The sequence below is a fragment of the Lichtheimia ornata genome (assembly GCF_029851405.1).
Source record: "Lichtheimia ornata isolate CBS 291.66 chromosome Unknown scaffold00023, whole genome shotgun sequence".
Taxonomy (NCBI): domain Eukaryota; kingdom Fungi; phylum Mucoromycota; class Mucoromycetes; order Mucorales; family Lichtheimiaceae; genus Lichtheimia; species Lichtheimia ornata.
In genome coordinates this window covers 399,937-414,199 of record NW_026695343.1, presented here as the reverse complement: position 1 = coordinate 414,199, position 14,263 = coordinate 399,937, and the positions used below count along the sequence as shown (strand labels likewise).

The 14,263-nt window shown below is 43.4% G+C and overlaps 4 protein-coding genes across 4 annotated transcripts; 1 reads left to right on the top strand and 3 right to left on the bottom strand.

The window, feature by feature from the left end:
* Positions 1–3,096: 3,096 nt before the first annotated feature.
* Positions 3,097–3,625, top strand: O0I10_005726 (uncharacterized protein; the record flags this gene model as incomplete). Its single annotated transcript, XM_058485764.1, has 3 exons — positions 3,097–3,179; positions 3,248–3,402; positions 3,468–3,625. The coding sequence occupies 3 exons, from the start codon at positions 3,097–3,099 to the stop codon at positions 3,623–3,625; spliced, it is 396 nt and encodes a 131-aa protein (XP_058343599.1).
* Positions 3,626–3,749: 124 nt separating this feature from the next.
* O0I10_005725 (uncharacterized protein) lies at positions 3,750–5,862 on the bottom strand (the record flags this gene model as incomplete). Its single annotated transcript, XM_058485763.1, has 5 exons — positions 3,750–3,919; positions 3,986–4,115; positions 4,175–4,711; positions 4,768–4,932; positions 5,005–5,862. The coding sequence occupies 5 exons, from the start codon at positions 5,860–5,862 to the stop codon at positions 3,750–3,752; spliced, it is 1,860 nt and encodes a 619-aa protein (XP_058343598.1).
* Positions 5,863–6,112: 250 nt separating this feature from the next.
* Positions 6,113–9,905, bottom strand: O0I10_005724 (uncharacterized protein; the record flags this gene model as incomplete). The annotated part of the gene is made up of 12 exons (XM_058485762.1): positions 6,113–6,463; positions 6,534–6,641; positions 6,692–7,115; positions 7,168–7,409; positions 7,462–7,582; positions 7,644–7,781; positions 7,853–8,013; positions 8,069–8,180; positions 8,243–8,485; positions 8,540–9,104; positions 9,161–9,579; positions 9,688–9,905. The coding sequence occupies 12 exons, from the start codon at positions 9,903–9,905 to the stop codon at positions 6,113–6,115; spliced, it is 3,102 nt and encodes a 1,033-aa protein (XP_058343597.1).
* Positions 9,906–11,110: 1,205 nt separating this feature from the next.
* On the bottom strand, positions 11,111–11,738 carry O0I10_005723 (uncharacterized protein; the record flags this gene model as incomplete). Its single annotated transcript, XM_058485761.1, has 2 exons — positions 11,111–11,614; positions 11,685–11,738. 2 exons carry the CDS (start codon positions 11,736–11,738, stop codon positions 11,111–11,113), a joined length of 558 nt encoding a protein of 185 aa, XP_058343596.1.
* Positions 11,739–14,263: the final 2,525 nt, after the last annotated feature.

The following is a 14,263-nucleotide window of genomic DNA, read 5'->3' as shown; positions in this document are numbered from 1 at the left end:
GTCAACGACATCGACAAGCAGCCAATAAATGGACAACTTTTATTGTCATTTAAGCCGTGCACAACTTGGAGCATGTCTAGTTAGCGCTCGTTTTACCGCTTTTATAGCTCTATAATAATAAAAATTTCACATGGCAAGGTAGACAAAGGATACTGGTGTGTGCGTGGAGCGGTTATAGTAAAAAAGCTACAGTAATCTACTTGTAGGGAGATAAAGACCATGCATTAATGTATAGTGTTCGTGGAGTTGTCTGACGACAGCTCAACCCACTTAAATTTCCACTCCTTCCACTCCCACAACTCCTTGTCTTCCTCCCATTCTCAACTGTTGCCCCATTCAAGTACAACTACCAACTGCGAACAATTGTCCTGCTTCAGCTCACCATGTCAATCCTACAACTCTCTTGATCCGATTGTCTTTGACTCAATGGCAAGCCCATGACGTGTACACAGCCTTTTTGTCACTCTTCTACAACACCCGCATTCCTTGACACAGCACGTTCTCTTGTGCACTTTTCTGCCACAACAATTCGTAACAGCAGTTGCCATTAGCAAGGTCTTCACTGCATTGTATCGAACAGTGTTCGCAACCCTGTCATTTTACGACAACACACGCTCCGGCAAAACGTAACAGCAGCTGCTATTATCAGCAAGGTCTTCACTCGATTATCTTGACCAGCGTCCTTTGCATGCAGCAGTCTTTTTTGACATGAGCAGCAGATGGCCATTGTATAGAAGTCGCGTTATTTACTTACAGCAACTTGCTTTGATACATACGGATACCAATGAATGATCCATATCAGCTATCAAGTACGCCGCAATACAAGCAATTCTTCACCTGGTTGAGCAGCGATGGGAAATGAATTAGAAAGGGATGGATCAACAGCTGGATGGAAACGGAAGCATGCAACCATCACATGGCTCTTTTCAACCAACACATTGGATTTGCAATGACTATGATGGAGGGATGCAATCAAGTGCAGTGATGGGGCATCCTGGACTGTTGCTTTGGTTACTTGGCGCGTCGTCAGCAGGAAGGATGGATCGTTTCACGTGGATACGGCTAAGGATGATGATGGATTGGATGATATTGACAAAATGGCTTACAATATCTTTGACAAATGGTGTTTTGCAGCCGTGGATGGCATTGGGATACTCAAGTCATATTATGCAGCAACGGATTAGAGATCATGGACAAAGGACGCTTATGACGGCAGCAACCAAGAGTGCAATGACACCATTATCCTTGTGACCTCTATGTGATTTCACTCTTCATATCTTTGCAATGCTGTTCCTTCATCCTATTTACTTGATAGACACCTACACTACTACCATATACTATTCTTCAACTTTGTCATCGAATGAAAATTGGATTGAACATAATATTTGGGGTATCATGCTATCAGCTCATATGGGCAAGATGTGAATCACTTGGTTGGTTTCTAGTTTGAAAGAGGGAATAGAAATGGAAGTCGTAAAGTGAGGTTGGATCATTGACATCGCCGTGCTTTTGTTCTTTGCCACAACATTTTATGACTTTACTAAAGCTCTTTAGAACGTATGCTGATAGTAGACGAAAGGCAGTGGCGATTATCTAACGCTTGTATTGCAAAGATAACTAATTTGAGAGTGATGATACCAAAGTTGAGCTTGTTACAGCGCATGGTTCATTGTGTGAGCTTAATTATTCAAGGAAGAATGGGCTGCTATGGCACGAACACATGAACAAGCTATGCTTAATGATGATAACTTATATCTAACGCTATCCCATACACCCGTATATAAGAATGGACCATTCCATACGGGCCATCATGGGCGAACCTTACTATAGAAAGGCAGAGGAAGGGTCGATCATGCATTTCTCAACCAATAGGATTGACCTTTCAAGCAGCTGGCCTTAGGAAAAGTTACACAAACGTCCTTCTGCATCTTCGGCTCTAGTATGAGTGAGGCGGTTGATAGCATTACTGCTCCTTGATACTTATGCAGCTGCTCAGCACATGTATCTATTTTGGGGCAAATACGACCATCAAAACACGATCAACTTCAGCTATCACTGGTATCACTCATTGATAATGGAGAGGATGATGCAGTCGCTCGGACATGCTGGGTCTTAGGGAACGATGGTGGCATGAAGGAAGATCCCTTCCTTCGCGATCATTGATACGTGTTGATGTCTCAATGGCAGATTACTACTACGTTGTTTGTTTGTATGCCCTTCCTTATCTTCTCATGCTGTGTACTACATATACGTTAAACAAAGACATGTCCTCGGAGCAATTGCCGACGTTCCCATTCATTCGATGATGAGCAGAACGCCCATTATGGAGCCCCACTCTGATGAGTTACCGTATCATCAAATATCTGTGGTCGGTTGTATCTTATTTTTCATCTTTCGGAATGACCAAAAAAAGCCCTAACCTCGGTGGCTGATATATAAGGTCACATGGCCATTAGGTCAAAAAGATACAGCTTGTGTGCAGAATTCTTAAATGTAAGAAAATGTAAGAAAGTGTATTATTGCTTGGCAGATCACCGAACAAGTGCATCATTACATATTCACAGAAGAGATGTATTTACTTGGACTATCCTAATAGTTCTACGCGTTTTCAATTTGCATCAAGTAAAGCTATGTTGTTGATGACTTGGAAATGTGTACGTTCAGCGATCGCCCAAACCATTTTGGAATTTTGTACACGAAGGTCATGAGAAGTCTCTGTGAAACACGCGTAGTAACAACCAAGGTGATCCGCAGCATTGATATTAATGATGATGGTAATTAAGCCATTTGTGTATATATGGAGTGTTTCAGGGAAAGGACAAAGGCAAATAACATGGATGAAGTGCCATAACTGAGCCGAGAAACTAGCACCATGGGCCAACAATATGGTAATAACATCCTATATTCTTGCCAAGTACCCACTTGAAACATTAATGTTCAACCTTAGCCGGCGTTTCGCCAAGTTACTCTACAGTAGCGGGGTGTAACCTTCCAAACGATGTACAGGTCATCTGATAGGCTGCATTGTTCATTATATAAAGGATACGGTAGGCGTTACGTATCGATCATTTTACTTTTTTCTCTCTTATTAAAACTATGGTGCAATATCCTTGGTCATTTTACCGTGATGTCACAATTCAACAGCTCCTCACAAGAGCGCGTGTCCCCATCCCCGATTTGTAAGTATCAGTACCCCTTCTCTTCAGTTGGTTTGAATGCAATGAACCCACCATCACGTTTTCTATAGGATGCAAGAACCCGAAGATGACACGCTGAACCGCCAGCAAAAATGGTGGGGTCACCTAAGACGCCTCGCCAATAGTGTGAAAGACGTTATGCCGGAAGGATTCCAGTGGCCTCGAACCTTGATGGGATGTCTTAATTTTGGTGTGGAATACTTATGTAAGTGCATCATATCCTAATGTATGCTTCTCGACATAGTCAATGTACTAACTCGAAACGCACAGTGGGACGAGATAAACTTTGCAGTTTCTTTGAGGCACTTAACGACTATGCATTCAGCAAAATCATCCATCTTTATCAAGAAAACAATGATTTAAAGGAATATGTCAGATACCTTGAAAGAGAACTCATTAAGAAAGATAAATTAGCTAAGATGCATTAATTTTTTTTTGTAAAATGTATAGTGAAGAATAAAGAATTGATCAATGGCCATGTTTTTGTGGCGTTTCTATTTACAAAAGGTTTATTGTTGTTGGGCGATGGAGATGATGATGGGGAATGCTTTTCTAGGGTTGTTGTTGCTGTTGTCGTCTTTGTAGTTCTTCCAATGCTTTTTGCTCATACTTTTTCTGTAGCTGATCCATCTCCATTTGATATGCTTTCTTGTACTTGGCCATGATGAGTTGACATTCATTCTGGTATTCTGATCGTAAGGGTCCCAATTGGTTCTTGATACCTTTAAAGAAGAAAACAAAATCCGGGTTGGTATGCGTTAGAGGATCAAGCATAGAAAGAGGTTTACCTGATATGTCAGTGTCCACAAACTCACTTGCAGAATAAAAGGATGACGCCGAGTCGTCATCTTCCATACCAACAAATTGGGGAAGCGGCGATGACATCTTGGATGAAAACATGGATGGATATCGGAATAACTAGAATGGGGGGGGATTGTTTGAGTTTGCTTGCCATCTAGCATCTCATCATCACTAACCTGCTTGATTTGTGTGGTGGTTGTATCAGTTGTTCTTGGTTCTGTTGGCGTTGAAGGAGGTAGTGGAGGTGTGGATGAATCAGCGACATGAATTTCAGGTGGTGTTGATGGCGGTGGGATGATGGGGGTGGTCGTGGTGGTGATGGTATCGCGTTGTGATGATGGTGTTTTTTGAACGTATTGGAATTCTCCATGGCAACCACCTTTCACCCATTGCATCACGGATTGGACCACGTGTTGTCTTTGTGTCGTTGCTTCTTGTTCAGTGGGCCACGTATTTTGCTTCCATACAAGATTATAGTATCCAGGGGCATCACACCACCATTCATTGGCCCATCGGTCATGTCGAGTCGTATCATTTTCCATATATTGTGCAGCCCGCATTTCAACACTGCCCATTGTCACCAACCATAGCGAAGGAGGTCGACCGTTATTGTTATCGCTCCGTGATTCAATCTTTTGGAATACAGTATTGTTGGGTCGTAACCGGATATCAAGAGCAATCACAAGATCCGCTGTGGGTTGGTCAGATCCATACTAATATATATTCATTGTTAGCAACATGTTTTTTAAAGACCAAAAGGGGGTATTACCGATTGAGTGGTGCTTGTTGGGAATAGTACACCATATTCACGCTCCCATATCTCATCCAATACCGAGCTAATTCGTTCACATGGTAATCCAAGCTCCCTCTTGATGATGTTGAAAAAGAACGATTCATAATTCATGTCGTAGGTCACAATGGCCAATTTCATATACTACCAAACCCCCCAAAGAAGGGTTACCATGCATGCATGTATGTGTGGCTATCCATCCTCGTCAACACTTACCATTTGTGCTTCATTGATAGCATGGATCAGATCACGAATGAATTGTGTTTTGCCGGATCCATTCCACTTGTCAGCAGCTGTTACATCATAATCATCTACCATCGCTTCCAATGGATGATTCAAACGTGAAATGGTCTCGCTGAAATCCACTTTTGCAGATAACATGTCGTCGTTGGGTTCTGGATTGTAAAATTCATCGCAAGTTGATTGTTGGAAGGGGGTAGCGTATACAGGAACCCAACGTGCAGGATGATAATGCTGATCTTGGTCCATTGTATCGGTTGTTGGGACTTGTTGGTCTGTTGATGATGGTGGCTCTATTGTAGGCGATGATTGTTGTACCACTGCTGGTTGATCTAATTGCATGGATTCGGCTGTCCACATTCCGCCAAAATCATCCATCACTTGTTTTCGCGTGGCTGTATATTGATCAACATCCAAAAAGATTGATAAAGGAGTAGGCTTGGTGACCACAGGCTGATCGAAATCGTATAATGATACAGGTGGATAACGTAAAAGCTGAAGACGTCCATTTTGAGTCATGTAGGAAGTAGGCGTTTCTCGTGATGCATCATTGTTGTCCTCGTTGGCTGTAAATAATGAACCAGGTTGACGAGTCTTCAACGTGATATTGTATACAGGTTTCCCACGACTATCGAGGCCAAGCGTGCGATTGCTGAAAGGATCCACTTTATGCTTCTTCATTCTCGTGCTGCCAGTGGCATCGAGGGCCTTTTCAATATCCTCTCTCGTCAACCGCCGGATCGGCAATACATGCTCTCCATCGTGACCACCAAAGAACCCGGCATACAAGTTTTCAGCATACGATTCAGGTCGAGAGCCCGTTGGTGAAGTCATCGGGGCGGTGGGATGCAGGTGTGCGTGTAGGTGTTCAAGAAGAAAAGTAAAAGGAAGAATACCAAAAGGGCAGTTTTGGACTGCGACCGTGGCGTCGATATCTCCCAAATCCATTACCGTATGTTTTATTTGTACAATAAAGTGTAGATAGGTGATTGTATATATAATACATCTTGATGAAAACGATGATGATGATGATGATGATGATGTGGGTGAAATACAAAGTTTATGGGTATATGTGAAATTGCGATCAACCAGAAGACGATGATGAGCCGTATTCTTCGTGATAGCTTTCGAGCATCCAACTATAGTCATCCTTTTTATGCTGTTGCTCAATGCCATCCGAAATGATAAGCTGGGAGGCTGATGTGGTGGTTAGTGAAGTACCAGTGGTTGTGGCGACACTCTGCATGGGTGGTGGATCTTGTCGACAATAGCTATTGAATCTTGCACACCATAGCTCCAATTCTTGTTGCCGGGCAACCTGTATCAACACATCGGATCGGCCATTACCACGCACCTTGATGATGTGTTCGTCACCACTATTGGAAATGATCACAGCTTCCTTGTAATGGAATACACATCCTTTGTGTGACTTTTCCTATTATCCCATGTCCCAGCGTCAGCATTTGATGAGCTTTTAGTTTATGCAAAAGAAGAAGAATACTTGCCGACACGAATGAAAAATAACGCACACGTGGAAACAATACAATGTGCTTCATATCCCACGCACTTAGATGTGGAAAATAGCGGTATACCACTTGTACAGGCATGCGTGCCTATTTGAAATGTGAATGCTGGGATGAATAAAAAGTCATCAAAAGCTTACCTCGTATGCTTCAGAATCCACGCCATATTCCCCTGCAGCTAATCGATGATGCTGATGCACCTTTTGCTCCGTTAATCCTGGCATGTTGCTGCTGAATGCACCGGAAGCAAGCATACGATTGATGCTGATGATATCACCACCTCCTGTTGTACTCGTAAATGCACGTGGTGGTCCTGGTGATGGCGGTGGTTGTGGACCGTTGTTGTTCATATTGTTCCATCGTGTGTTTGACATGCGTCCTGTTGTCACGTTTTTTCGTGCACGCTCCTTGATGTAAATTGTATGAAGCTTTGGCAAATACAAAATCAATAACGAAAAGGTGGCTCCCCATACGATCATTGCGGCCGAGAGATAATGCCGAGTAAAGTAGTCGGTTGCCGAATGAAATACAGTGAATCCGATAAGCGATGAAAAGAAAATGTTGCTAAAGGTTGTCATGTTAATAAGGAAACCCTTTAGAAACAACAACAACTTACTAGATGGCAAGACTGATATGCCGACATTCCGCATACTTTGGCTTGTTCTTGGGTATTGCTCGTGTACGGATAGCCAACATGACAGCTGTTGCCAAAAAGAGAGCAGCCACCAGCGTGATCAATGCAACAAGCATGCTATGCACACCGCCTTCATAATCACATCGCACAAAATAGGTTGTCAAAGTTACAGGTACACTAAGCGTTTGCACCTCTGTTGCAGGCAGCCAAATCACTAATGCAATCTAAATAGGAATCAGCAATCATAAAGGCCATCGAGTCGCACACACAACTTACTCCTGTGATAAGTAATCCACCAAGGCATACGCGTAGCAATTGCCGGTCCGTGACGATCGGTTTTTTCAAGTAAATGTTGTTGTGCACTGCATAAATGCGGTACAACTTGAGACTAAGGCATCTGCAAAATGATACACACGAGTTAATGGATATACGCATGAGCGATGGATCATACAATTTACCCAAGTAGTAATGTATAGCCAATATGGAAGGATACGGGGATAATAAAGCAATCCATCAATGTGCGATCTGCTGAGAAGAAGAATACGGATGTATATATGAAGATAAACCCAAGGAGCTCCAAGAGACAAGATAAAAGGCTATGCATGCATTGTCATTTGTTAGCGAATCCATCACATCTCGTCACATTGTCGCTTGTATACATTCGTACCTGGATATGTTGGATACAAGATGACGTCGACGAATGGTAATTAATAAAGCAGCGAGAAGAGCCATAAACACACCGAATGCTGTAAATGCGACAATGACGAGTGAAATGGGAGTATGATAGCCTGGATTGATGCATGTTTTTGCTGGCAAGCCTGTAGGTACCTGCAATTGATCTTGAATCAGCCCTAAGCCATTCTTTGCTTTCCTACCCACATACCATCAATGAGCCGCCATAATAAAGAGGTGTCTCTGTCAAGTTGATTTTGCCTGCAAAGATGGTGCCAATTTGGGTTTCTTGACCATGTTGGATATTGAGCACACGAAAATTGCTAATAATGGAAAAGGGCGATTAAGTCATCATGAGGTCGATGATGATGATGCAACTACGTACCCAACTGCACGATCACCATTTTCATTAAAGATCATGGGTCCATCAGGGCCATTGTCTCCAGTGTTGAAAGCCGTGGGAGTAAAGCCATCGCCCAATTGGCGTGTAACCAGCTGATTTAACATTTGTGTCATGTTGGATGATCCCGATACGATTTTGCGAAAGCCATCTGCCATGGACCATAAACAAGAATAGGCCATAGCTACATTGGAAGAGGCTCGAGATGCATTACCAGCGGATGGATACCTAATTGACACATGCATGAGATAGGCCATCCACCCCATTGTAGTATTTGCTTACAGCTGAGGATCGAGTTGTGACCATGTGTGTTGCAATTGATCAAAAGGTCCATAACCAGTAAGATTGATCCCAAGGGCAAACGAAAAGATGCCACCGGAAAATGCTGTAGGATAATCGATTGGGTGTTGATATTCTTGTGTTGTCCATGCAATGTAATCGATGGCTCGCATTGAATTCCCGGTTTGGTTGCTTTGGAGTGATTCACTGGCAACGTCGCTGTTGGCATACCAATCAAGCTGTTGATGTGTTTGGCCTTGTTGACGTGATTGTAAGATAGCATTGAAACCATCGATAGAGGATTGGATCGTTGTTGTATCAGGCAAAGGTCCAAGCGATATCCATACATGATCCGAATTCATGTAACCCTTATTGGCAGCTGCCACGAGGGCTGTTGTCATGGCTTCATCTTGGGCCACCACAAAGACAATGCGTGAATTTGGATTGCTCAGCAACTCTTCAATGTCATCGGATACTTGATGCAATGGATCGCTCTCGCCATAAAAGCTTTGATATCCATTCACTAGAATGCCTTGGCTCTTGGCTTTCATGACAGCATATTGTGATACTAGTAGATTCCCATTAGTCATCGGCAAGAATGATTCGTAGATATAGATAACATACATTGATTGCCGTAATCATCGTTGGAATAGAGCAAGGAAATATAGGGCCAGCCTTGACTTGCGACGAATGAAAGGGCGGCATCAGCATAAAGCAAATCGGTTGGGATGGTGCGATAAAAATAGCTGTACTGTGAACGGTCTGCAAGAGAAGATGCAATGGCAGTAAAAGAGCACTGAGGTATCTCGAGTGTTGAAGTAATTAATGCTGAAAGGGCTGTCCACGAAGAAGAAATGTCGCCAATCACACCAATGACCCCTTGTTGCACAAGCGAAATGGCCGACACCACAGCTTGGGTGATAGCTTCTTGACCTTCCAGAGCTTGAGGAAATGAATCCTTTTCAATCAATGTTACATAGGCACCTGGTATCCTTTGTTGTGTGTTGATCTCGGCAGCTGCCATGCGAATAGCCGAAGTACCACTACATTATGGTGTCCCCTGTCGTCAGCTGCATAGGCCACCACCATCACAACTCTCTTTTTCTCTCCCACAACACACACACACCCACACACACCACCACTCTATCTACCTGATTGTCAACTCGCGTGTCACATTGTCAGATGTCTGGTGGAATGGCAACAAAATACCAATCTTGAGCTCTGTACGTTGACCCGGATCGCGAGGTGAAATGACGGTCGACCCATTCTTGTGCTCCACACGGAATTCATAGTTGTGCACTTGATCAGTATAATATGCTATGCGACCCACGTTGGTACGATTCACTGGATCGTCATTCATAAAGGACATGTCATGCGCAAGAAAAGGTGAAGAGAAGAATAAGGTGCTATTATTACCTAGTGGATAGTGTGTCGGTATCTCGCTCTCGCTCTTGCTCTCTCTCTCTCTCTCTCTCTATCTTACTCCTTTATTACCCCAATGAGAATAGGTGATCTCTCTCTCTCTCTCTCCCTTCACCCCTGGATTCCACCCCTGATCTGTGTACGTTGGGCTCACGGTTCAAACAACCTAATAGCCAATAAAATTAGTCGTTATTATATGCATACAATAGAGAACGTGCATGAATCTCTCTCTCTTTCTCTCTCGCTGCTGAGCAATTGTCATGCCGCCACACATGTGCTGGTAGAAAGAAGAAAATGGATATAAAAAGGGAACATCATCAGCCTCCTCCTCCTCCTCGACCCTTTCCCCACCCCCCCAATGGACACACGTGCAGCCATCACGTCGTCGTTGTCGTTCCTCGGCTTTTCCATTGTTGCCAAGCAAATGATTCTTTTTTCGTACATGTGCCGTATGTGTGTGTGTGTGTGGCACACTTAACATCATCATCGGGTCAGTACAGTATAATGCAAAAAGTTGCGTAGATGACACCATAGCCACAAACACGGGTCACGGGCATGATGATTTTTTGCATGATGGTGGTAGTAGCGTTTCTATAAAGTAGGTGGACGTGACCCGTGTAGGACATGCGCTGTTTACCATAAACAAGCAATGTTGTAAGAGATGATGAGGTCATGTGTAACGTAGAGTTCCATAGAACAAGAGAGAGAGAGAGAGAGGTCTGTTATTCGTGCATCCAATTGGATACTTTTTTTTCGAGAGTCTCATATATATACAGAAATAGCTGGGGAAGAGATAAAGGGGGGTGTGGAAATAAAGAGAGGGAATGGGGGTATGAAGTCTTTTTTTGGGTGGATGATGCAGGTTGATATAATAATTGGATGGGTTTTCTTTCACTTTTTGCATAGAGATAATGTCGTGTGTTTGTGGGTGTGTTGTTTTTTTCTCTGCTGTTGTCGCGTACGCGTACAAAAAGGAGAGGATCAGATAAGGGGAAGAGATAGCATTTGGTATATCAAGCGTGGTGGTGGTCTTGTAGTAAATAATGAAGACAAGGAGCAACAAAGGATTCGGCAAGGAGAAGAGAGGAGGGGAATATGAGAATACATAAAAAAATGATGGTTAATGATGATGTTGTTGATTGCGCCAATCAATCAAGAACGTGAACTTTTCATATGTCGAGGATGATGGGAATAGTATGGATGATGATGGATGGTAGTAACACCACCACCATGAGCTGTGGCAAGAGCACCAGCAGCATTCCGACCTGTGGTATCACACAAGTCAAACTTTGGCGGGGTAAAATGTTGCTCGATATTGTTGGAAGATCGCCATGACGATGCTATCGACGTAGCCGTGGTACTGGAAGAACTTGAACTTGCTGCTGTCAACGTGGGAGAGACACAAGGTGATGATGACATGGAGGTAGTGTTGCAATGGTTATTATTATTATTGCTGCTGCTGCTGCTGTTGGTAGATGACAAGGATGACGATGATGATATTGACGAAGACATGGACAACGTGGTGGTGTTGTTGTTTCTCTTTGAAGCGCAAGCAGGTCGAGGGAAATCGACAAATTCTTCGTAATTGTAGCCCAACAATGGATGATTACGAAGCGCATCAGCTCGAAGGCATTGTTCACTGCAATACAATGAATCCTGCAAAACATTCATGATGTCAATGAACAATGGTCCGTGTGCTGCTGCTGCTCTTCTTCTCTCCGCTTACCGAAAAGGCATTAATGGCTTTATCGCAAACTGGACACCACGACAGATCTGACATTTTTTTTCTAGCGGAGTGAAGAGTATAAAAGAGGAATGTTGAGTGTGTGTGTGTAGATCGAAAAGAAAGAAAGAGAGAGCGAGCGTGTGTGTGTGTATGTGTGTGTGCGAGGGGGGAAAGAAAAAGGCACGCTTGAGATGAAAGGAAAGAGCACAAGTGGAAAGGAAGGGGGACACCTTGACCGGTTAGATTTCCCTTTTATGCCACACACCAACGTCACAGCTTATCTTGCCTCACCTTTACGCGGGTACCTGCAAGGTTCATCGTCATCTCCAAGGCATCTTCCTTTTTAAGTATCCATCATGGAAACGGAGCCAAAACACCTTTTGCTTCATTTTAATTGGTGGTACTCTGCACAAACCCAAAAAGGGCTGCTGCTGCTGCTGGTGGGTGAGATCATGCATTGCTATCAGATATCAGCTAATTGGTGCATTTTTACATTGGGAATGACAGTTTTTGCGTGAGTAATCCACCAATGTAGATGTTCAAATGTGCCTCGTAAATATAACGTAACAAGGCACAAACACATGCAAGACACACAACACACATAAGCTTCAAATGAAATGACGTGAAAGAGATGATAACAGGTTTTTATGATATGCATGCCAACGATGATTGTAGTGGTCAATTGGCACCCCCAATACTCAAAAGCATCATCGGAGAATGATGGTGTTGTAAGCATGGATGATGTGTATAGGGTTGTATGGAAATTTTCTTATAGTGTAGATAGGATGGGTGGGGGTTGATCAAAGATCAATCACATGAAGACCACAACAAAACAGAACAAGCTTGAGAGAGTAATCTCATATCACCAACAACAAACGATCAGAGTCTTCTTTCTCCCCCATGCTGGCAAATGATTTCCCGAATCAAGCAGCAGCCATTGGTCTGTTCTTGTGGGTGGGAACAACAGGGACCTGATTGGTACCCTACCTCTTTTTCACCCTCTCTCTCTTGAATCCCAATATGAATTTTAAGATATAGCGGTCTTTTTTCTTTTGTTACTTTGCAGTGTGCAGCGGATGCACGGTGCTTTAATACCGGTCCGAGAACCAAAATGATGGTTCCGAAACGGCGTGTGGAAAAAGGAGAGGGAGTAACAACCAACATAGTGGAGATGATATATATACATTTGCGTGTGTGTGTGTGGCTATTATTACTAAAGGACCTGGAAGGATCATTTGCACCAGGACTTGTTACTGTTGTCATCTTGGCTGCTTGTTTCTCTCTGACCTTGCTTATCTTGAACCTTAAATCAAATGCACGGGAACCAGGCACTTTCCCTTTTTACCCCACACGAATCATGCGTGATAGCCAAGCAAAAGGCTGAAAGCTCATCTCTCTTTATATACCGCACATGATACTTTCCCAGAAGAGCTGCTGCTCAACCCCATCTTACCTGATGCTTTGGTTCTTGTTGCATCTCTCCTCCCCCCCCCCTCCCGCCTACTTCCTTTCTTCTTGCATCCATTACATTACAAAGATGGATGACTCCTCCTTTTTGTCATTGTGCATTGCATACGCCCGCCAAAAAAGAACAACTGATCGTCAACCCGTTTTCTCGGATGAGAAAAACCCAGTAGTGCATGTACCACATTTTCTTTATTTTTTGGCCCTCTCCCACACACAGCGAATTTATTTATGGTGGGCCTCGTCTTTTCACTTTTACTATTCCTTTTGACGTGGCGGAGATGACCTTGGCTTACAAACCAGTCGTAATGTATGTGTAACGGGTATGGTTGCCAAGGGGATTAAAACGAAGATGCATGTCGTATTGTGTATGTTGTGCACAACAAAGAGGCCATTTTGCCTTTTGCGTCATTTGTAACAAAAGAGTCGAGAATCCATTACCCACGCTCGTCAATTCACTGATACCATGTATATGCGCTTTCACATTCAGCAGATTGATGAAAAACAGAAAAATCTCTAATGGCGGTAGTGGTGGGAAAGAGATGGTGCTATCATTCAAATGACGAAAAGAGATGAAGGCGTTTTTTCTCATTGCACACCCTTCCCCACAAATATACTACTACACGCCACAACAGCTCTCACATCGGCTGCTGCTGCTGCTGCTGAGTGGCAACCTTTATAGGCTAGCAGCATTTCCTTGTTCCAAGAAATTTTTCGATTGTTTTCTGTTTCGACCATGTTCCATGTCATGCATAATAAAGAAAGATATGGAAGCGTTTGCCACACGTACACACACACACACACACACACACGCACACATTTAATACCTAGTAGTGGTGGAGGAACAAAGTTGTTGTTTGCGCTTTCCTATTTGGATTAGCGCCGATTGGATGTGGCAAAATCGACCAATGAGGTATGCATTGCTCCTCCTCTTTGGCCACCCACAGATGTTGTCATTCTTCTCATCACCTTCGCACAACGTCAATACGATGACGACTTTTCATCAACGTCAATTGGTAATATAACATGAAGCATATCGTGTCATCCAAATCTCAGCTTCAAAAGAGTCACATTTGAATGACAGTATACGGCGCACACACACACACACAACACGC